Source organism: Eschrichtius robustus, chromosome 5 (assembly GCF_028021215.1).
Source record: "Eschrichtius robustus isolate mEscRob2 chromosome 5, mEscRob2.pri, whole genome shotgun sequence".
NCBI lineage: Eukaryota > Metazoa > Chordata > Mammalia > Artiodactyla > Eschrichtiidae > Eschrichtius > Eschrichtius robustus.
Genome location: NC_090828.1, coordinates 19,611,422 through 19,635,148, shown reverse-complemented (window position 1 = coordinate 19,635,148; position 23,727 = coordinate 19,611,422). Strand labels below are relative to the sequence as shown.

Here is a 23,727-nt window from a genome sequence, read left to right as displayed (position 1 = left end):
AGGTTTTAATTTTATGTCCTTAGCACTTTAATTCACCTGGAATTTATTTTGGTGTATTCTGTGAAGCATGGGTCTAAATTGCTCTTTTCCAAATAGCTAATCAGTTATCTAAGCACCTTGCTTTCAGCACCACTAATAACTAATCTTTCTGCTTCCCACTGTCAGTGTTAGCTATTGTCGCAATAATGCCGCATAACAAGCAAATCCAAAACTGAGGGGCATACAACAACAAGCATGTACTTCTCATTCGTGCCCCTGTGGGCAGGCTAATTTTCAGCTCATCTAGGCTGGGCTGGCTTCCAAGCTGTGAGTGGGATCAGGTCACTTCCATGTGTCTTTCACTCTCCTTAAACCAGCAACTAACTACCCGAGGGATGTTCTCATGGTGAAAGGCATGGCTACAGAGACCAAGTTCAACTGTAATAGCACATTTAAGACCTCTGCTTGTATCATTCCATTGGCCGAAGCAAGTCACAAGGTCAAGCCCAACATCAGTGGTGCGGGAGAAATATTTCACCTCCATGGAGATGGTGCATAGTCACATGGTGAAGGGTGTGTTTTCAGGGAGAGATGAAGAATTGAGAACCGAAATGCAATCAATCTACCACACCCACGGAAACAGTGTTTCAGGAAACTAGGTTGTGTTAAGATAAAGGCAGAACAGAATCTAGATGGGGACCCAAGGTCAAGAGAAGTTTGTTTTGTTTTAATTTATTTATTTTATTTTTGGCTGCGTTGGGTCTTCGTTGTTGCGTGTGGGCTTTCTCTAGTTGCGGCGAGCGGGGGCTACTCTTTGTTGTGGTGCACGGGCTTCTCATTGCGGTGGCTTCTCTTGTTGCGGAGCACGGGCTCTAGGTGTGCGGGCTTCAGTAGCTGTGGCACGTGAGCACAGTAGTTGTGGCTCGCGGGCTCTAGAGCGCAGGCTCAGTAGTTGTGGCACAGGCGTCTAGCTACTCCGTGGCATGTGGGATTTTCCCGGACCAGGGCTTGAACCCTTGTCCCCTGCGTTTGCAGGCAGATTCTTAACCACTGCACCACGAGGGAAGCCCCAAGAGAAGTTTTTTAGGCAAGGAGATACTCGAGTTTGCTTATATAGAGTGAGAAAAGGGGTAGAGGGGTGGGTGGGCACAGAAATTATTTACCCTAAAAAGCATATTGGTTGAAAGCAAAGGAATTGGAGCTGGGCCTGAGGTTTCCAATAACAACTGTGGATAATGAGAGGAGATCTCAGCAAAGTAAAAGATCTGCCAAACAGAGGCAGACCTTAACCTTGACAGTGCCCCCCAAGCCAAATGTCTGCAAGCAATGAGGTATTATCAGGTATAAAGTGTAGGAGGGCGTGAATAATGAAGCATCAGTCTGGCTGGGGCAGAAGATTCTCATGGGAGAGGAGGTGAAACCAAAGCAGATTTGGAGCAGATTCGTTCTGGAAGTCTTCCAGAACAGGCCGGGGGAGGGGAGGGTGGCTTCCTAGCCCTGCATGAGTCCCCCAGAACACCCACTCTCATTCCTTATCCCCAGCCTTGTCCAGCTCCCTGCATTTCCTAAAATGTATCTTGGATGATTAGCTATAATCTTGTAAATGTGTGTGTAGCATGAGATTAGATTTAGGATTCAGTCGTCTCTGTATCTCTGCAGGCTCATGCTTGAGCCTGCATTTCCTGTTTCAGATGACAGGGACTGTGTTTTAATTTCTCAATATAATGCCTGGCACAGCCTTACCTGCAGAAAAGTGTGTTCACAGTGACTTTTGATGAGGTTCTGTAATTCTTCACTTTGCACGTATAGACACAGATTTAGAGACATGCAAGCTCCCTTGGCCCGGAAGGGCCTTCTACAAACTAGCTTGTCAGTTTTCTCACGCCCGCCTCTTTTGCGGCATACACAGGGGTTTAATTCAATTCTATCTGATTTTTGTTTATTGAGAGCCTTTTATGTGCCAGACACTGAGAAGAAGCTGAATTGTGGGTAAGGAGACAGGGAGGGAGCAGGCTATAGCTCCGGCCTTTAAGATGTATCCACATAAGAGAAACTTCATGTCTGGGGTTACTGAATGAAACCCAGGATTAGGTGTTGGGATTACAATTCATCGGGGATAATTTAACCCATCTCTTGGCTTTTTTGGGGCGGGGGGAGGAATGAGGCCTCCAGTTCATTGTGTGTAATGATCCTATACCTCTATACTCTCCACACTGGGGACTCAGTCTTTAGATTCAGCTATCTAATAAGGGTACATCAGAGGGAGAGAAGAAGTGTGATTTGGGGGTCAGGTTATCTAGCCTCTCTCAGGCCAGAGCACAGGCCGAAGCCCAAAAAGCAAGAGAAGAAAACAAGAGCAGTGCCTCCCCTGCTTCCCTCCCCAACTATCTCCCCGCTGGGGAGATAGCTACCTTCACTGTTTGCAGATTTCTTTCCCTCCCTGTGCTGGGCTAGGGCTAGAGCTGGAGCCAGAAAGAGCCCAACCCTAGCTCCGGTTTGCCCAAATATGTAGATGTCACCACACCTGCCTTTACAATTCCTTCCAACCCACTGACCTTAACAACTTCTAGAACTCATTGGTAAGGCAGCATGGTGTGGAGGGGCGGTGGTTAATGATGTGGAAACCCCACTGGTCTTGGGATACCTTGGGTCCTAGTCCTGCCTCTGCCATCCATTGCTGTATAATCTTGGTCGAATCACTCCCTCAGCCTCTGTGGCCTCTTCTTATCCTTCAGGGCATGGCTTACATGTCACCTGCTCAGGGAGGCCCTCCCCCACCTAAATTGGCCCTCTCTGTCCTCCATATCATTGCCCCTTCTGTTCGATTTCTTTATAGCACCACAATTTGTAATCACACACAGGTAGCTATGTATGTGTATATATACACGTATATGTAAGTATAGATAAATACATATATAATTATATTTGTTTGCTTATTTGGTTTGTTTCTCTGCTGGATTCTAGATTGTAGGCTCCAGGAATGAAGAGATTGTGTGTCTTTGACCCTTGCATTCTCAGAGCCTGGCACAGTGCCTGGCACAAAGGAGGACACAGAAAAGTAATTTAGTGAATGAATAAAAAGAATGAATGGCAGCTGACCCATGTGATCTCCCGGGTTCCTTCCAGCTGAAAAAGTTTATGAGGCTACGGTTTCCCGCCAAGAGGCCCATTCCAGGGCCTCTCTCAGAGTTCCCCGTTGGGGGAAGGTGGGAGGGCGTGGGGCCGAGCCCCGGACTCCAGCGATTTTATACCGGGATTAGCGCAGATCAGAAGCCGGCTCCGGCCACGCCTCCCGATCGGCCAGCCGCGGGCGGGGCCAGGCCGCCTGCAGCCGGGTGATATTCCGGGCGTGCACCAGGCCAGGGGCGGCGAGTGGGCGGGTGCGAACGCGAGCCAATGGAGGGGCCGGACCAGAACGCCCCCAGTCCCCCAGCTTGCGGGTGCAGGGGGCGTGGCCCCAACCCCTCAGGTTCCCCAAGTGGGGGCCTGGGCCGAGCCGTCGCCTAGCAACGCCCCGCCCCGCCCCCTGGGCGGCCTCGGGCGCCTACCCCCAGCATGGCCTGGCAAGGCTGGCCTTCGTCGTGGCTGTGGGTCGCCAGCTGCGGGCTGCTGCTCCTGGTCCTCGTCCTGCTCGTGAGCCCCAGCAGCTGCCGAGCGCGGCGGACCCTCCGCAGCCTGTTCATGGCGCGTAGCCAGCAGCTGCTCTTCCGAATCGGGTTCGTGCCGGGCTCCGGCGGGATGCGGGGCTCGGGAAAGCGGTCGCGCTGGAAAGGGGGACTGAGAGGGGTGCCGGGGGAGGGTTTAGGGGTTCTGACGGGGCTAGGGCTAGGGGATCCAGGGCCAGAGAAGAGCGATCGGAGAGGCAGGCTGGAGAAGCCACTGATCTGGGGGGACTGAGGAAGAGAAGTTGGGGGTGGAAAATTGGGCTGGGCTGGGGAAAGCAGTTTGCGGCGGGGGGGTGGGGAGCAGGCCAGGGTAGCCAGAGAAAGGGGGCGTTGAGAGGACATCTGGAGAAAAGAGCCAGATGAGGGGCTGGAGACAAGGGAGCTGGAAAAAGAGAGCAGGTGCAGGAGCCCGGGCTCCCGCCACCCCCGCAAGTTCCTCCAGTGGGCAGGTGCTGGTGAGAAGGCATGTCTCAGACCGTCTAAGTCTCACGTGAAACCGCTAACCCCTTCCATGTGTCCCTGTCCCTCTCCCCATCGCTCACTTCCCTACCATTCAATGTAAGCTCTTCTGTCCCAACAGAGAGTCCCAACTCTGTAGGTCAGTCTGTCCCTTTCCTTCAGTCCCCTCCCCCACCAATCCTGGCCCCAGTCATAAGCCTCAGGCTGTGAAATCCGACCCTGATCACTCAGCCTGACTTGTTGCTGGTTCACTGACCTCCAATGACTTTTTCCTTTCTGACCACCCCCCACTCCCACCCCAGTCCTCATTCTTCCCTTCCAGCTACTTCGACTCCTTCCTGGGCCAAGCAAGGTTGGCGACCAGCCCTGTTCTGCCACAGAAACACTAAGAGGCAGCGAAGGAGCCACAAGAGGAAGGCTTCCTAGGGTCTCTATCCCCTTCCCATTACCAGCAGGGCCAGGGGGCAGGACCTCAGGCCCCAGTTGAAGGACAGTGATGTTGGGCCTGGGAACTATGGGAGCCCTGGCCCCAGGCCAGGCTCGGGGGAGGACCTAAGCCGGGAATTTCCTGAGTTTCAGAGAAGACATTGTACAATTCACCCCTCCTCCCCTGACCACCCCAGATATCCCAGAAGCTTCACCCCTAGGATTGTGCTCACACTCACTCTAAGACAAAGAGATATAAGGGCCCAGTGGGGGGGAAACTGGAAAAATATAGGTTGGGGAGGAATCTTGCACATGTGCCTTTTGGGGCATTCGCATCTCTAATAGCCCAAACATTGGTCACATTCTCAATGATGCTCCAACTAAGTCACCACTGCTCTGCATTAAAATAATGAGATTTACAAATATTCAAATATCTGCATATTTAGGATTAAAAAAAAATTTCTCCTTACAACATTTATAGAAATTTTATTGCTCTATTTGGGGAGGGATTTTTAAATCTACTTCCAGCTTTCAAAATTGGTAACATTGAAATCACACAAATGGCCTGAGGAAGTGAAAAATAAAGGTTCCACAAGAGACTGGAATCAGAAGTCCTGAGATCAAAATTCCCAAGGTCGCCACCTCAGAATCCTGAGGGTTTGGCTATTCCTAGAACTTGGGGTCTGGGAGTTTCCAAATCCTCAAACTTGGAATTCTCAGAGAGCTTCTTTGGAATTCAGTATTCTGTGGGCTTTCCTGTGGCTGGATTTCAAGGTTGCCTTGGAACCAACTCCCCAAATTTGCAGAGCAGAAGGGCGTGCCTGGAATCAGAATCCCAGATCCTGCCCCTCCAGGGTCTGGGAAACAATCAGTCCAGTCCCTTGGGGGAGAAGCCACTGGCTGCTGGGAGGGACAGGGGGTGTTAGCAGGAAACGGTCTGAGGGAAATGGGCAGGTGTCAATGCTGTGAGGGTGCCTCCAGGAAGGATGGAGAGGGAGGGGGACAGGATGGGTCAGGACATGATGGGAGGGGCAGAGCGCATGGGCACACTCCACCCTAAATGTGTGGCTGAGAGGACCACAAGTAGAGGATTCTACTGGAGGCTGGAAAGTGGATGATGGAGATAGGAAGCAATGGCTGGAAGAGGAGTCGTTGTTGATGTTATCATTAATAACAATACTCACTGGTGTTTGACAGCGTTATTAAGGGCTTTCCTCAAACATAACCACCATTGTCTTGGGATGGGGATAACTGGGCGCAATGGAGGGTTGATTTGGGCTAGCCTGAGGCAGACACACACATTTGGGACTCTGCGGGGCCTGGGAGGCAGCGTGTAGTAGTTAAGCATATAGCATGTGGGGACAGACAATCTGCTTTTGAATCCTAGCTTTTGTGCCTTAGTAGCCACATGACCTTGGACAAATAACTCAGCCTCTCTGTGCCTCAGTTGTTTGCATCTGTAAACGGGCCTGGTGATAGTGCCTATCTTACAGGGCTCCTGTGAGGATCAAATGAAATTCTACATAGGGCCTGGCTTGTAGTAAGTGCTCAGGAAATGTTAGCAATTGCTCATTCTATAGCATGAGGGATGGGTGGGAGGGAGGATACATGGCGGTGGGCCATGGCTCCTTCTGGAGCTTCCTTTGTTTTTTTTTAAATAGGCGCCCAGATAGCTTGTCAACTTCCTTTTTTTTTTTTTTTTGGCTGCACCATGCGGCACGTGGGATCTTAGTTACCTGACCAAGGATCGAACCGGTGCCCCCTGCAGTGGAGGCACGGAGTCTTTTTTTTTCTTTTATAAATGTATTTACTTGTTTATTTATTTTTGGCTGCGTTGGGTCTTCGTTGCTGCGCACGGGCTTTCTCTAGTTGCGGAGAGCTGGGGGCTACTCTTCGTTGTGGTGCACGGGGCTCTCATTGCGGTGGCTTCTCTTGTTGCGGAGCATGGGCTCCAGGGTGTGCAGGCTTCAGTAGTTGTGGCACACAGGCTCGGTAGTTGTGGCGCACGGGCTTAATTGCTCAGCGGCATGTGGGATCTTCCCGGACCAGGGCTTGAACCCGTGTCTCCTGCATTGGCTGGCGGATTCTTAACCACTGCGCCGCCAGAGAAGCCCGAGGCATGGAGTCTTAACCACTGGACCACCAGGGAAGTCCCTCACTTTTTTTTTTTTTTTTTTTTGGAGCTTCCTTACATGCTTCTACTCCTGTCTTCCAAGTCTATCCTGCCCATGTACCCATCAGGAAATCCCACATCCCTTCATTCGTTCAGTGACCTCCCCTAACTGCCCTGGGTCGAGACTGTGGGATCACTGATATGAGCGGAGTCTGGTCGCCATTCTCAAGGAGTCGGGGAGAGGAGCATGTGAAAAGGGACCCTAAGTGGCAGGAGGCAGGGCATGACAGTTTCCCCCAGGAGGAACAGGGTGTGCCTGAGGAGGCTGGGATCCGGAGTGTGTGCTCCCCTATGTGTGCCTCCTGCTTCATGCCTCAGTTTCCCTTTTGCCCCTTTGCCTTCTCAGTGGTAGTTGAGGAGGTTTGAGTAGAGAAAGGGCCCCTGAGCAGAGCCTGTCTGCAGGGGGTGGGGAGGGGAGGGGGGTGAATGGGGAATTAGGCTGGGAATGTCTTGAGAATGTCTGAGAAAGTGGAAAGCGCCTGGCCTCTGCGGATGGACAGCCCTAGCTGACAGAGCCTTCCCACTCTCCTTGACCAAGTGCCCTCTTCATTCCTAAGCATAGAGGATCTTTCTTGAACCTCCTGACCCAAGTGAAACCAGCTGTCCCAGGACAAACCTTGCTTGCTCCACTTCTGAAAGAGGAAAGCCCTTCTCTGGGGCCAGTGAGGACCACTGGCTTGATTTCAAAGAGTGGCAAAGGTCCTGAGCTGAGGACCCTTGAGTGAATGACCCACCTGCTCGTGGCCTGAAGAAAGGCCACATAGAGGCAGTGGTCTGGGCCATCCACAGCACAGCCTGCAGGAGGGGAGCAGGGAAGGTCCTTTTCCTTTCTGCAGGCCTTGGGACCTGGAGAGCTTCAGTGTCGCCATCTACAGCGGCCCCTCGGCTGGATGGCTCCCAGTGCCCCCTTCCCCAGGCCACGTTGCCTACAGAATGGAGTCCACACCCCTCACCCAAAGGGGCTCTCCCACACCCCCTCCAGACCCATCTTCCCCAATCCCATCTTCCCCAGGCCCTGTGCTCTTGCTGTACTTCTGTCTGGGGCCTGCCAGGCCTTCCTCCCTGAGTCAAATTTTGTTGCATCAAAGCTCATCTTCAAAATATATCCAAAATCTGAGCACTTAACCCACCTCCACTGCTACAACCCTGGGCCAACCTGTGGTCACCTCTCACCTGATCTCCTAAATTGACAGCTCCCTTCAGCCTTTGTACCCTCAAAGCACTCTCAGCATAGCAACCAGGATGAAACTGTTAAGACTGAAGTCAGAAGTGTGTCACTTCCCTGCTTAGATCCCTCCAGAATGGCTCCAAGGCCCTGAGTGGCCTGCCGATCCCCAACCTCACTTGTTTTTGGAATGCTCCTCACCTTGCTCATTGGGCTTCGGCCACACAGACCACTTTGTTGTTCCTCAAACACTCTGAGACAGTCTGACCTCCAAGACCTTCTGTCGCTGTTCTCTCTCACTAGAACTTTCTTCCCCCAGATGGCCACATGGCTGTGCCTCTCTTCCTTCAGGTCTCTGCTCAAATTTCACCTTATTCAAGAGGCCTACCCCGACCACCCTGTGTAAAAATAACAAGGCCCCCATGCCTGCACTCTGTTACTCTACGCTGCTAGGTTATTCTCCGTAGTACATATCACCACATGACATCCTATATATCGACTTGCCTATTGTTTATTGGTTTTCTTTCCCAGCCTGAATATGAGCCACATGAAGGAAGAAACTTCTTTCACTACTGTATCCCAGCTTCCAGAACACTGCCCGGCACAGAGCTGGCCCTTGTTAAACGGCTTTTTTTTTTTTAAACATCTTTATTGGAGTATAATTGCTTTACAATGGTGTGTTAGTTTCTGCTTTATAACAAAGTGAATCAGCTATACATATACATATATCCCCATGTTAAAGGGCTTTTAAATGAATAAATAGCTTGGCCCAAGTGCCATCTCCTCTACGAAGCCTGCCCAGCCTCCCCAGTCAAAATTCATCTCTGCCTCCAGTGACCCCTGGCACTGTCTTCCCTCCTAGAGCCTTCATTGCATATTCTTGCTCATTCTTGCATTAGGTGTTCAGAGGTGTGATTTCCCCACTGGACTCCCACAGGCCTAGCCCAGGGAGCAAGACTGAATCAAGAGGGCCTGGGATTAGGGTGAGGGAGGGAGGGGGGGAGTGGGGAGGGGGAGCCCAAAAGAACAGACCAAACCAAACAAACCCCAGGGGCCTTGTCTGGGCAGGTGGCCTGGGATTTCAGGCAAGGAGACAGAAATAGTCCAGGCCTCCTGCCCAGGACCGAGATTCGGCAAAGAGGCCGCCAGCAATGCCTGTGTCTCTGGTCCTCCCCAAGAGCCCTCAGCAGCCACTCTTCCTCCCCCCTGGGAAAGACGGTGAAGGCTGGAGAGGGCTGCAGTCTGCAGAGGACCATACCCGGGATGGGTATGGAGACAATAGACACAGGCCCTGTGGTCTCCCGCTCAGGCCTGTGTCTTGACCTGATGCAGGCACTGCCCCTCTCCTGGTCATGGGGAAATGGTCCCCCTACCCCCCAAGGCCTGCTGGCAGCTTCAGGAAACTCTCACTCTCGAGGGCCTTTTTAGCTATCTCCTTATCTTCAGTTTCCTCAGTTTTGAGAAAGCACAGAGCAGCTAGTGGCTCAGTTTGTTCCTGAGGGGCCTCAGAACAGGCTGTGCTCCAGTAGGACTCTGTGTCCTGGTGGCTGTCCAGGTCCCTCAGCCCTCAGACAGGCATTTCCGGTTTGGTTTCATAAAGACTGCCTGTCACTGGTCAGATGCAAAGCCTGGGAAAACCTGGGTCCCGGGGGTACAGGAGAGGAGAAGCCAAAAGCACCCCCTGACCAGAGAAGCCTCTCAGCCTGGGCTTGCCGTCCAGCTGGTAGAGTCTGGGGCCAGGGCCTAGCTGGGACAGACAGCCCCCAGGCCTCTCTCAGAGCTGCCCAGGATGGCAAGCCTGCTCAAGGGAGGAGGGGGAGAAGAAGGGCTTCATTGTGTGTTCTCCACAGCCAGTCAAAAGAAGGGGGTGGGGAGGGGCTGTGTCTCACTGCCCCAGCTGTCCCTGGTGGCCTCCCACGGGCTGGAGGTTCAGGCTCAGATACCAAAGACGCCACACTCTGGTTCGGCGAGGTGAGGAGTGAAAGGTATGCCTGTGGCCCTCACTGGGGTGACGGGTGCTGTGTCCTGCAGCCCCGACCCGCGGGGAGGGCCCTCAGGCACCTTCAAGGCTGCCCCAGGCCTGCTGCCTCCACCCCAGCCCCGCCCTGCAGAGTGGTTTTTCTGTCTCCCAGCTGGGTCCCAGAGGACCAATTAGGAAACTTTCTTTTCTTTTTGGTGAGGCGACAGTGGGTAGTTCCGGGCCCCAGAACTGCTGAATCAGAATCCAGGAGGGGCGGGGGGCGGAGCGGGGGTAAGCAAAAGAGGAAAATGTTGGAATCCTTTTGTTTCACCAGCACTCCCAGATCGTTCTGATTCATTCTGGCACATTCTGACCCTGCTTGGGGACCCCGTTGCGGGGCGTTTGAATTCCACATCAGGCCCTGGGGAGGTCAATGTCATCTTGTAAGTCACGTGAACTTCCTGGACTCATATGCTCGTTCAGAGAGGAGGAGCACTTGGGTTTTTTTTGTTTGTTTGTTTGTTTAATTTTATTTATTTTTTTTATTTCTGGCTGCGTTGGGTCTTTGTTGCGCGCGGGCTTTCTCTAGTTGCGGTGAGCGAGGGCTACTCTTTGTTGCGGTGCGTGGGCTTCTCATTGCAGTGGCTTTTCTTGTTGAGGAGCACGGGCTCTAGGCACACGGGCTCAGTAGTTGTGGATCACAGGCTCTAGAGCACAGGCTCAGTAGTTGTGGTGCACAGGCTTAGTTGCTCCGCAGCATGTGGAATCCTCCCGGACCAGGGCTCGAACCCATGTCGGCTGCATTGGCAGGCGGATTCTTAACCACTGCGCCACCAGGGAAGTCCTGTGCCCGTCACTTTAATACCTGCACGCCTGGCCATGCCCTGCCTTTTCTGGTCACTAAGCCAGCATTTTGTGGGTCCCAGTTCTGTGCTGGGCTAGCTGGGGGCAGCCACAGGGGTGCAGAGGAGCCACGAGGAGCAGGCTGGTGACTGCCTGCCCCCTGCACGGCGCTGATTAGGGCTCCGGGTAGAAGTTGATAAGGCCCAGCCACTGCAGGGCTCACCTGCCCCTGGAGGCACAGGGAGAGGCTGAGTGCCCCAGATGGAGCAGGGGAAGACAGCTTTCTGCTGGGACAATCAGGAGCTGAGTTTGAGACCAGCCCTGAAAGATGCTTAGGGTTCTAGTAAGTAGAAAGGCCTGCAGGATATTCCAGGCTGAGACCTGCGGGAGCCAGGCAGGACTGTAGTTCTGAAATTTTAATGAGTTGTTTCAGGCATTCAGAAGAAGATAGATAGTATAACAATCCCCCCACCTCCCAGCTTAAGAAAGAAAATACTACAGATGCTGTGAAGCCCGTGCCCACCTCCCCACCCACCTTCTCCCTGCCCCCGAGGAAGCCCTGCTAATGTGCGTGTTGACTATCCCCTCAGCTGCCTTCATTCTTTTACTATTGATACATACGTCTCTATCCCTAAACAATACCAACGATGGTTCTGCATGCTTTGGCATTTTAGATAAATATTGTCAGGTTATCTGTTTTCTCCGTGGCATGTCTGTTAGCTCAATATTATGTGCTTGAGCTTTGTGCAGGCTGAGGGTTGGTGCTCTAGATCATTCGCTTTCCTGGATGTATGGTTTTCCATGGTCTGAACAGGTCACTACTTATTTATCCACTGTGCTGTTGACAGACATTTAGGGGTGTCTGATTGTTCACTCTTGGGACACGGGGTTTTCACTGGGCCGTACGGGAGGAGGCGGCAGAGACTTGCCTCCTCCCAGTCCACAGAGGGCCTGACTGGGGGTTGGACACTCTCCCATCAGCAGTGGGGAGCCACTGAAGGCTTTTGAGCGGGAGCAGGATGCAGTCAAAGGAGGTGCTTTAGGAACTTAAACGTTTGCCAGAGGTTTGCAGTTTGGTTCAGGGGCAGAGAGCTGGATGAAGGAGGCTTTCGTAAGGGCCTCACTGAGAGCTTCTAGGGCCTGTTCCCAGGGGTGAGCCCATGCGGGGGAGGTGGGTGGAAAGCGAAACTGAGAGGAATCCTGTCTGGGTCACCTACACTGGGGAAAGGGTTAGATGGGCGCTCAAGTTGTGTAACTAGGAGGATGACAGGGCCTTTCCCAGAAAGAGAGGCAGCAGGAGGAAGAGCTGACAAGCATGGTTATGGACCCTGGTGATTGTGACACAGCTGAACGGCTGATGGAGGAGGAGCCGGAGCTCAGGGACTTGAGAGAGTCATGAGAAATTCATTGTCAGGGAAGGACCAGGCCTGGAGAGAGTGGCCCAGTGCCACTAGGTCCTCAGGCCCCTCCCCCTGCTCTGCACCGATCCAGACCTCAGGCCCACAAGGGCCACCCCGGCCAGCACAGACCTCGGGTCTGGCAGCCATCCCCGCCTTTCTCCATCTCCAACATCCCCTCTAGGCCAGGCCCTCGTCATCTCCCCCACTGAGTGACTCGGTTCCCCTGCCACCTTCCACTCAGCTCCCTTTCACTGTACCTTCTGCACAGCAGCTGAGCGAGCTCTTAAAAAGGGAAGTCAGAACACATGCTTCCCCACTTTAAAACCCACCAGCAGTTTTCCACCTCCTCTCCGTGGCCTGGCGCCTGTGCACCTTGCTGACCCCTTCTCTGGCTAGAGACTTCGAGGCCTCCTGGCAACTCCTAGAACGTGCCCTACTCGTGCCTGCCCCGGGGCGCTGGTGCTACGCCCCCCCCCCAGACATTCTGCACTGCTGTCTCCCTCATCTGTCTGTTCCCTGCTCAAGCGTCGCCCTCAGAGAAGGGGCCTTCCCCGACCACCCTGTCTACAGTAAGACCATCTTCCTTTCCCACGACAGTTAACGGCTTGCATGTCAGTTGTTTTGATTTCCGGTTTGGTGTCTGTTGGCTGCTCCTCTCGCTATGTTGGCAGGGAGCCATCTGTCTTGCTCTCTGCCGTCTGCACCCTGTCCAGCACGTGCAGTAAGTATTTGCTGGAGAAAGTCAATGAAAGAGCAGGGCCTTGTTTACTGCAGCTTCTTAGTGCCCAGTCCCTGCGCTTGTGCATCTTCATCTTCCCTGGAGCACAAAGCACGTATAATAAGTATCCAATAAGGGAAGACAGGGAATATTTACCAGTCCCTCCCAGATGTGGACGGCCATGTTCTAGCAGCTATGAGGGGTGCCCGGCTGAATCTGGGAAGGAAACAGCAGTTGCTAAACACCTTCCACCTGTCAGGCCCTGGAGAATGTTAGCATTTGTCATCTTGTTTTATGTCACTGAATCCTCACACAGATGAGAAGCCTGATCTGTGAGACCATTGACTTGCCCAAGGTCACAGACCAAGGATGGGCCAAGCCATGACTGGAAGCCAGACCTTTCTGTTGCCAGAGCCCCTGCAGTTTCCATAAGCCTAAGTAGGAAGAAATGAAGTCAGGAACAGGACTCCGGGCATGGATGCAGGGTGGTGTCCGGGCACAGAGGAAAGGGTGATTTTATTTTCTTATTTATTATTTTTAAAATTTTCATTTTGAAATCATTTCAGATTTGCAAAATTCGTACAAAGAATTCCCGTGTACCCCTCACCCAGCTCCCCTGAATGTTAACATCTTTCATAGCCATGGTATAGTTATCAAAACCAAGAAATCAACGTCCATACAAACTAGTAACCACTCTCCAGACTTTACTGAAATTTTGCACACTGTCCCCCTAACATTCTTTTTCTGGTCTGGAGTCCAATCCAGGATATTTAGGTTGTTCCAACCCATCCCCTCTGGCTGGGCATCTCTGCTGTGTCAAGTATTTGTTAGTCCGGCAGCACAGCAGGGAGAAAGGAGAGAATCAGCAGCTCCCACCAGCTCTCACCCCCGCTCCGGGTGTTTGGTACCTCTCGCTTGCCTGTTCTTGGTGCCCCTTCCTCAGAGTCTCACATGGCCTTTCCCTTACTTCTTGGAAATGTCACCTCCTCAAAGAGGCCTTCGTGACTGACTACCAGATCTAGAATAGCACCTCCTGTCCTCATTCTCTATCCTCTTGCCTTGTTTATTTTGTCATCTTCACTTGACAGTATGTTTATTGTCCTGTCTGTCCCACTAGAATATAAGCTGCAAGAAGGCAGGGACTCTGCCTTACTCACTGTGTGCCCAGAGCAGGCTAATAGCAAGGCCTCACTAAATACTGTGGAATGAGTGAAAGTAGGAAGTGGCCGAAATGGGTTTAAAAATAAAACAAAAACAGGGCCTACGAAAAACAGACATAAAGACACATAAAGGATGGCAAGGGGCTTCCCTGGTGGCACAGTGGTTAAGAATCCGCCTGCCAATGCAGGGGACACAGGTTCAAGCCCTGGTCTGGGAAGATCCCACATGCCGTGGAGCAACTAAGCCCATGCGCCACAACTACTGAGCCTGTGCTCTAGAGCCCACGAGCCACAACTACTGAGCCCATGCGCCACAACTACTAAAGCCCACGTGCCTAGAGCCTGTGCTCCGCGACAAGAGAAGCCACCGCGATGAGAAGCCTGCGTACTGCAACGAAGAGTAGCCCCCGCTCGCCGCAACTAAAAGAAAGCCCAAGTGCAGCAACGAGGAACCAACGCAGCCAAAAATAAATTAATTAATTAATTTTTTTAAAAAAAGGATGGCAAAACCCCTCCACAACGCGTCTAGATTCCCAATTGATACAAGTGCATGGGCTCACAGAGCTGGGACAGCCATGATTCACCTTCAGCTAAATTGTTTCCACCAAATTGTCATGGAAACATGCCTGGTTTTGATCAAATTGTTTGCAGACAGGTCAGCTTGCTCTTCCCAAAGGGGCCTGAAGAGTGCCTGCCCCTGCTGCCTCCCCGACACAGACACAGTAAGCCTCTGTAGGGATTTAGGGCCCTTTGTCCACATCCCCACCTCAACTTTTCTGTCTCAGGCTTAATCAGCCAGAACGCCACCCCTTTTCTGACTGCTTTGCCGTGTAACCCTGAGCACTGACCGACCCCAGCCACACCCCAGCCTCAGTATCCTTCCCGAGAGCAGAGGGCCTGAGACCGCTCCCGCTCGTACTCTGCAGCGCCCAGTGTAAAATGGAATTTGGAGGCTGTTGCTCAAAAGGCAGGAAAGAAGTGCCACGTTAAGGTACTAAAATAGAAAGCCTTTCCTTTCTTCTATGATCTCTCTCTTGACTTGCCGACTTGCCGTGATGTTTTTAATTTGCTACTTAATGTCATTCTGAGTAGAGGAATACTTAAAATCTTAATTGTTAGCATGAATTATGCCATTCATTATATATCATGCAGTGCCACTTTTAAATGCAAATATAAGAACATTTAACTCATTTGTGGAATCACCGAAACTACATAACACATTTCTTAGCTTGTACGTGGATATGTGTTATGTTCTGACCAGAACGGTGGAAATGTGGCGCCGAACTAACTCAGCTGTTTTTATTTCACTTCTTGATACGTGTACATTCTACCGGCTCTCTCTGCTTTCAGCTTACTGATGAGCGAGAAGTCTGGAAGGAAAAGGACAGATTGGTTGCCTCTTTCCCTTTCCTTCCGTAGCAGCGTCATTTGCAGCATCAATGGTGGGATCATACAGGGAAGTAACATGATAAGAAAGGATGTGGTAGGATTCCTTGATCACTTGTGTTTCTTAGAACACCATTGCCTTCTTGATGCATTTCAAGCAAATTCTAGTTTGAACCCAAAGTGTGGCTTACGGGCCAGCCAGTGCCCACCCCCCCTAACCCTTTACTCAGTCACAGATGTACACTCACCTGTATTCACTTTGGGTCTTGAATTCCCACACATAGAGGGTCCACCAGAATTCTGTGCTCGTGGCCATTGCGAACATGGTGTGTGAGGGGCAGCAGGGACGGAGCAGACACATGTCCTGTGATGTTATGTGTATCACCTCTGCTCGCATGCATGTTCCATTGTCCCATCAGACTTCACTTACAAGACACAAGTTCAAAGAGAAAATAGTTAAGAATTTCAGGATGGCAACAGCAGAGCATCATACCAAGTGTGGGGCATTATGTGACTGCCGGGTCGCACACCTGTGAAGCCAGCCCTGCGTGCTGGCATCCTGTATTTGGGGGACTCTGTCACTCGCAAGTCCCCTCTGTTCCTCGTGCCCCCTTTTCACTGTGTAGCCTGGGATGGCCTGGAACGGGGGCAGGTGGAGGGAGGGAGTGTGGTCAGCTCATCCAGCCTCACCACTGCCTGCTTCCTCCACCAAACAGCCAAACAGAACCTTCTACACTTTCCCTAAGTAAACCCTGCTGTCTGCTGCCTCTGGGCCTTGGCCTTTTGTTTCCTCTACCCCCAGTTGTTCTCCGAGTTGTGGTCCCTGGGTCAGCAGCATCAGCTGGAGCTTGTTAGAAATGCAAATTCCCGGGCTCCACCGCAGACTGGCTGAGTCTCAAATGCTGGGATCAGGCTGAAGATTCTGGTCTTCAGCAAGCCCCGGGCATGACTGCGACACACCGCTCCTCTTCCTGAAATACTGTTCCCACCTCATTGCAGCTTCCTAACTCCTATACTCCTTTCACTGAGTAAACCCCTCACCCTCGGTTCGCTTCTATGAATTCCTCAGCTCACATCTCGCCTGGTGAGCTTGGGGGTGTTTCTGTCTCATTCTCCATCTTGTCCTGAGTACTGAGCAGGGCAAACAGTCAGCACACGATAAGCGGTGGTGGAGTTGCATTGACTCAGGGGGTGACTGAGGGAGTGGAGACGTGGGACCTGGGCTTCACGGAGGGTCTGGGCTCGAGGGGCAGGGCTGAGCACAGACGTCCCGTCCTGCAGGTACAGCCTGTACACCCGCACCTGGCTCGGGTACCTCTTCTACCGCCAGCAGCTGCGCAGGGCTCGGAATCGCTACCCCAAAGGCCACTCCAGAACCCAGCCCCGCCTCTTCAATGGTGAGCTCTGGCCACCCCAGGCCAGCATCGCCCCAAGCCGTGGCCACCCTCCCAGCCTACTCCCCATCTCATACCCCGGACTGCTGGGCTCCCCGCCCCATCACCCCGCCCACAGCCCGTCTTTGTTCCCCAGGAGTGAAGGTGCTTCCTATCCCCGTCCTCTCAGACAACTACAGCTACCTTATCATCGACACCCAGGCCCGGCTGGCTGTGGCTGTGGACCCTTCAGACCCTCAGGCCGTACAGGTGAGAGGGGGATGGGGTCAGGGGTACCTGGGGTCACCTTGAGGACTGGCAGCTTCTCCTTGCTAGAGAGAGGCTGACCCTGCCCTCTGCCAATGGGATGTGCCCCCCTCCATGTGCACTCACACACAGACGCTGACACACATGTACACAAAGAGACCCCCACAAACACACCATGGGGAGGGGGTCAGTGTCAGGGCATGGCCAGGGGAAAGGGGGAGGGCAGCAGTGGGGGAATCAGAGCCAGAAGGCAAGTGGTGCTGACCCAGGACTGTGGGTCTAGGGAGTTTCCTTCTGCCTCTCACTCTCTGTGGCCCCCTTTCTGACCCTCGCTCTTCTCTCCTCGCCTCTGTCTGTCGTGTCTGGACGTCTTTATCATTCCCTCTTGTTACTTATTTATCTGTGTGTGCGTGTGTCTGTGTGTCTACCCCCTCCACGAATCCCCCTCTCCCCTGTGCCCAGGCTGGGGCTCAGCTGCCCCCCTTCACCCGGCCCTCTCTTCCCCACCCGCTTCTCGTTCTCTGGCTTCATCGCCTCCTTCTCCCTCATCCTTCCCTGCTCTCCTCTCCTCTCTCCTCTCCATCCAGCACCCACGCCCCTGTTTCCCTCTGCATCCTGCTCCTCAGTCTCACTGCCCCCTCTCTCCCCTAGGCTTCCATTGAAAAGGAGGGCGTTAACTTGGTTGCCATTCTCTGCACCCACAAGCACTGGTAAGGGGCTGAGGTGGGAGGTCTGGGTGCAGATCATCTTCCCTGGCCGGCCCCTACCCCGGCTGGGCTTGCCAGGACTGCGTCCCGTGAGAACAGGCTGGGCTGAGAGTCAAGAAGTCAGGATGGGTGGACACCGTCCTCATGAAGTCACTGGGGCACCAGCAGAGAGGGAGGGGGAGGGGCGGATCTCCCACTGCTCTACTTATCAGGCTTCTGAAGCGCCAGAGGAGGGCAGGGCAGGCATTTACCTTCCATTCCGTGTGGGCAGGTGTGCCGGGCATGGGCAAACCTTGTGATCTCTTCCATCAAGGAGGTTATAGTCCAATAGGGGAGACAGCCCCGTATGAAAGTGTACAACGATGACAAACAATAACAACTGTGACAATTGGCACAGGGTATGGGGGCAGGGGCGCCAGGGAGGGTGTGATCGGATCCACGTGGAGGAATTAGAGGCTGATGACCCTGGAGCTGAGAGTCCAGAAGATCAGTTGGCATTAGTTGGTGATGCGGGGAGGGGTGGCGAGTTGTTGGGACAACATTCTGGGCAAGGGGACAGCTTGAACAAAGGCCAGAAGAGGTGTGGACAGCTTGGTTCAGTCCAGAAGCCAGGGGTCCCATGGCTCAGAGGCCTGGAGGTGCTTGGGGAAGAAGGAGGCAGGAGGCCCAGTACAGTTGCCCCTTAAAGGCCCTGCCTGTCTGTGCCATCCTACAGGGACCACAGTGGAGGGAACCGTGACCTCAGCCGGCGGCACCAGGACTGTCGGGTGTATGGGAGCCCTCAGGACGGCATCCCCTACCTCACCCAGTAAGTCCCTGACCCAGGGATGGGATGGCCCTTGTGGGCCCTTCCCCTCACCCTCCATCCTTTAGTCACATGTTTCAGGGGTATCAGCAGGTGGATCTTTGCTGATGCCCTTCCTGGCCCTTAGAGAATAGATCACAGCCCATCTGAAGACTGCCACTGCCCATCCCCCAACTGATCCAGCCATAGTCCCCAAAAGAGGAAGCAGGAGGGCTTGGATCTGAAGCCCTGGGCACTGGGGGTGCCTTCTCTCTCTGGTGGGGAAGCCCCCCTCCTGTACATCACCCATTCCCTTGGGCCTGGGCAGGGCGGGGGAGGGAGGATCAGCATGGCACAAGCTCTAGTGCCTTCTCTCCACTATTGCCTCATTTCTCAGTCCCCTGTGTCATCAAGATGTGGTTAGTGTGGGACGGCTTCAGATCCAGGCTCTGGCCACCCCTGGCCACACACAAGGCCATCTGGTCTACCTGCTGGATGGGGAGCCATATAAGGGTCCCTCCTGCCTCTTCTCAGGGGACCTGCTCTTCCTCTCTGGCTGTGGTGAGTCCCCCCAAAAGGGAAGAGGGAGGAGGGGGGGACAAGAGGGAGGGAGAGAGGCCAGGGCAAGGGCCCAAGGACAGCCACAGCTCCACGCAATGCATGAAAACATTGGTTTCAGTACACATGTTGCCTCGGCAGTTACTCCCACCTTTGTTACCTCGATTTTTCTTTTATATCCTCATGACTTCCCGCGGGGGATGGACAGAATGAGACGATGCCTGTAACTGAGTAGAGACCTCGAAGGGTGTTTGTTTCCACTGGGTGGAGCCTGGTTCTCTGATACAGTGACTGGCAAGACTAGTTACAAAAACTTGAGAACCCCTGAGTGAGAGGGTGATCCTGTGGGTGAGAGGATCACAGGTCCCAAGGTGCATGGAGTGCCAAAGACAGCACAGGCAAAGAAAGAAGTGCTCTATGGAAAAGAACAACCCTATATCGAGTGGGCTTGGAGCCACAGAACTCAGCCTGAAGGTTCTGCAACCCCTCTCTATCCACATGTCAATATGTGCAATGGAGGCCTTCAAATGGGCTCGGTTGCGGTTGAATATTTGGGCCCAGCTCCCAGAGGGAGGGAAGGAGTAGATGCCAGGGAAGTGGGCATGGCAGGGGCACGGCTGAGGGCTGGTGGCCAGCCCCATCTGTACAAGCTGGTCCCCACCCTTTTCATGTACCTTACCTTGCTGTGTGGTTCTTGTACCTTACACATACCTTCTGACCCTACCAGGACGGACCTTTGAGGGCACCGCAGAGACCATGCTGAGCTCACTGGACACCGTGCTGGGGCTGGGGGATGACACTCTGCTGTGGCCTGGTGAGGTGCCCCTCCCTCTCCTCCTAGCCCCTCACACCCCCAGAGTCCCAGCCGACTCAGCTTCTGGCCCAGAGGGGACACAGCTCCACCTCTGGTGGCTCCTGGGAGCCAACTCTAGCAGTGGAGGCAGAGCTCCCTTCTGTTTGCAGAACTGGCTCTGTAAGGCCTCTGCTTCCCTGGCAACCAGCCCACAGTCTCTTGGGAGCCCTGTAGGCCCCAGAGCATCCCTGGGAGATGGCTGATTTTTCATAGCCAAAGCCTAGAACAGAAAATTGCCTTTGCTTAATGAGCAAAGAGGGGCCTTAAATCCACTTTGCGTGGCTCATTGCCTGCATCCATCATCCACACACTGCACGTCCATCATCCATATACACGTACATGGAATATCCATCCATCCATACGTACGTGCATGTGTACATTGCATATCCATAGTTTCTAAAACACATTTACTCATATCTCAGTTAATCCTCAGAACATATATGCATCCATTCATTCATTCGACAAATACTTTATTGAGCACCTAATGTGTACCAGGCCCTGTTCCAGGTACCAGGAACACGTAATTTTATAGTGGCATTATTATTTTCCCCACTTGCCAAAGGAGAACATTGTGGCTCAGAGAAGTGCCATAACTTGACTGAGGTCGCACAGCTGGGCAGAGCCAGATGGGCTAGAATGCAGGTCTTCTGGCTCCAGGTCTGGTGGTTTTCCCCCCTGAACTGCTTCTGCCTCTTCACTCGTGGCTGACTTGTGCCCACATTTAGAGAAACAGCTCCATGTGGTCAGGGCTTTTCTGGAAGCATTGCCCCTCCTCCCCAGTCGTCAGGTACCCATAGGCCTGTGGGTGGGGAGGATTTTTTCTGACCGTACCACCCATCTCACTCGGCCCTGTGTCTTGGCCCCGATGGCCATCCCTAGGCCATGAGTATGCGGAGGAGAACCTGGGCTTTGCAGGCGTGGTGGAGCCTGAGAACCTGGCCCGGGAGAGGAAGATGCAGTGGGTGCAGAGGCAGCGGATGGAACGCAGGAGCACGGTGCGGGGCTTGGGGTCCAGGAGGGGCCGAGGGCACTCCTGAGAGAGGTCTCATCCCTGCGGGCCCTGCAGGGCCCTGCAGGGCCCTCTCCAGAGCTCTGACATATTTGGCACAAGGGCCTTCCAGTGAGAACTTCTGGACCCTGGGATGGGGCGGTGCAGGGGGTCTTCCCTTGTTGGGTCTATTTTCCAGATTCTCCCCACCAAACCCGGGTGCCTCTCCCCCTACAGTGCCCGTCCACCCTGGGAGAGGAGCGCTCCTATAACCCATTCCTGAGGACGCACTGCCTGGTGCTGCAGGAGGCTCTGGGGCCAGGTCCAGACCCCACGGGAGACGATGGCTACTCCCGGGCCCAGCTCCTGGAGAAGCTCCGCCAGCTGAAGGACCTACACAAGAGCAAGTGACCCCGCCGCAGCCCAGCCTAGCGCCCCCACCGTGATGGGGAAGCCACCCATCGTGGCCCACACCACACCTTTCCTCTCACTGCTTCCACCACCACCTCCATCAGCCCGTCAAGCAGGCACCACTCCCCGACCCGGGTCGGGGGAGAGGAGGGACAAGGCGATGAGACCCTGAGACCGAGAGGAAGGGGGCTGATGGAGGGCTTGGAGACTCCGTGGGGTGAGGCTGAGTCATTGAGGGCAGAGCTAATCGGGAGCCTCCCCTCCTCCCTTCCCCTGTTCCTGTGATGGCAGCGAGGATGAGGAGGCCTCGCTCTCGCTGTAGCCTCTGAACTCAGGGCAGCAGGAGCCATGAACAGGTTGAGTCCATCTTCCCCCTCCTCCCATCCAGGGTTGGGAAAGAAACTCACTCCCTCAAAGTGTCCTGAGGTGTGGTGCCTTGGAAAAGTGGTCACTCAGAGGGGCACCTGGGCTCTGGTTTACTGAGAGCCTGCCCCTCCTCCCCCAGCCTCCCTGCTCCGCCTCCACCCGGCCCCCATGAAGGCATTTTTCAAACAGAGCCATTTCTGAGAAAGAGGAAAGGGCTGGAAGCCTGGCTGTGGACAATCTCTGCCTCGGTGACTCCCCTACTGCCTGGAAGGCGGAGGATCCTGGTTGCCAAGGAAACTTGACCTCAGGCTGAGGAGACACCAGGAGGCTGGGATTGCAGCCCCACAGTCTTGTAGGTCACACATGCTCCCTGCACAGCTGGCCTGGTCCTGCCCGCTGGCCTCTGCCCCTGCCCTGGGCCAACAGGGCCCCTCCTCCCCAGGGGACCAGAGAGGCATCGTCCACCAGGACCACTGTGGTTTTCTCATTATGGCCCGTATTCTTAGGAACTCCTGCTTTATCCTCAACCCTTTCCTCTTTTAGTTAGTAAAGCCATTCATCTGGCCCTTTGCAGTTGGCCAAAGACATTCCCAGGTCATTTCTCATTTGGCCTTTGGCCCCATCATGATGGGAGCAGGGGATCAGCACAGCAGAGAGCGGAAATCAGAAGTCCGGGAGCGGACAGCTCTCAAATGAGTGGCAGCTTCCAGGACCCCAAGCCTGGGCCCTTCCCCTCTGTTCAGCCCTCCCTCAGCTCAGCTCCTCCTCCAGCCTTGGGTCCAGTCCCTTTGGGACTGCAGTGAGGACTCCGATGGTCCTCAAGCAGGCGTGACTTGGGTCAGCCAGGAGCCTTCTCTTCGTGGGTGGAAGCCTTCCTTCCCTCGGGCTCTGCTGTCCTCTGGGGCGCCTCCGAGATGTCTCCTGCTCTCAGTTTCTCCTCATCATCCTGCCTCTGCCTTCCTCTCCAGCCACAGCCTCTGGAACCAACTTTAGCAATACCGCCAGAATAGAGCTCCTCCCCCCCCCCCCAAGACATGCAGTTCATGCCTCTGTGCCTTCGCTCATGCTGTTTCTTCATAATGGAATGCCTTTACCCTGCTCCTCCTGCCTTGTCTGCCTGGCAAACACCTATTCGTCTCTCACAATCCCCCTCAAAGGCCCCCTCCTCCAGGAAGACCACCCCCGTACCCCTCCCCCTCCAGGCTACCTCTCCTCTTTGTAAATGCTTCGGTTGTGGCACTTATCATACTGTATTTTAGTTGTTTACATGTTTGTCTCCCCTTCTAGACTGTGAACCCTTCAGGGCATGGACTGTATCTTATGCATCTCTGTACTTCTGCGCCTAGCACGGTGCCTGGCACACAGTAGGCGCTCAATAAATGTTGAATGAATGAATGATTTAACTGAGGCTTGATCCCTCAGTGGGCTTGTCTTTACTGCTTGTTCCGTTTTCCTGTCTGGGTTACAGTTCTTGCTTACTTGGAGTGACTGCTCTTCCAGAGCTTTGGGCAGAAACAGCGCTCTAAATATACCCTTCCATGGCTCGTGAGCATTTGTCCAAGGTTTACAATTTGCCTACCTCGGTGTTTTCCAGAGCTTGAGATGAACAGGAGTACTGCTGGCCACAGGAGAGATAGCTTTACCTGGTCACTGCACAGCAGTGAATGTGCTTCAGCGGCAAGGCCTTGGTGCTGGCCTCTCTTTAACGCCTTTCTGACTAACAGCCAGACTCCAGGTCGGCAGTCTAGGGCAACTATCTTGAGTTAAACTTTAACAACATCATTTTGTGTTCTTTGTGTTTATCTTTGGGGTCAATATTTTTGACGAGCGACACCAGTTTTCAATTCATGAAAGTGATTAAAGGTACAGGCATATCTCATTTTACTGTGCTTTGCTTTATTGTGTTTTGCAGATATTACGTTTTTTACAAATTGAAGGTTTGTGGCAACCCTGCATTGTCAGATGATGGTTAGCATTTTTTTAGCAATAAAATACTTTTAATTAAGGTATGTACATTGTTGTTTTTAGACATAATGCTGCTGCACACTTAATAGACTACAGTATAGTGTAACATAACTTTTATATG

General features: G+C 53.5%; 1 protein-coding gene across 1 annotated transcript; it reads left to right on the top strand.

Moving 5' to 3' along the window:
- The first annotated feature begins 3,291 nt into the window (after positions 1-3,291).
- On the top strand, positions 3,292-23,036 carry PNKD (PNKD metallo-beta-lactamase domain containing). The gene is made up of 9 exons (XM_068544494.1): positions 3,292-3,695; positions 16,616-16,731; positions 16,865-16,977; positions 17,626-17,684; positions 18,397-18,489; positions 18,863-19,026; positions 19,751-19,837; positions 20,756-20,871; positions 21,102-23,036. The coding sequence occupies exons 1-9, from the start codon at positions 3,535-3,537 to the stop codon at positions 21,273-21,275; spliced, it is 1,083 nt and encodes a 360-aa protein (XP_068400595.1). The 5' UTR covers positions 3,292-3,534; the 3' UTR covers positions 21,276-23,036.
- The last annotated feature ends 691 nt before the right edge of the window (positions 23,037-23,727 follow it).

What these genes read in the sequence shown, in the direction of transcription:
- PNKD (XM_068544494.1), top strand. Translation starts at nt 3,535, where the DNA reads ATGGCCTGGCAAGGCTGGCCTTCGTCGTGGCTGTGGGTCGCCAGCTGC. An exon ending in CTCTGCACCCACAAGCACTG is followed by an intron (nt 17,685 to 18,396) that starts GTAAGGGGCTGA and finishes GCCATCCTACAG; the next exon opens with GGACCACAGTGGAGGGAACC. An exon ending in TGACACTCTGCTGTGGCCTG is followed by an intron (nt 19,838 to 20,755) that starts GTGAGGTGCCCC and finishes GGCCATCCCTAG; the next exon opens with GCCATGAGTATGCGGAGGAG.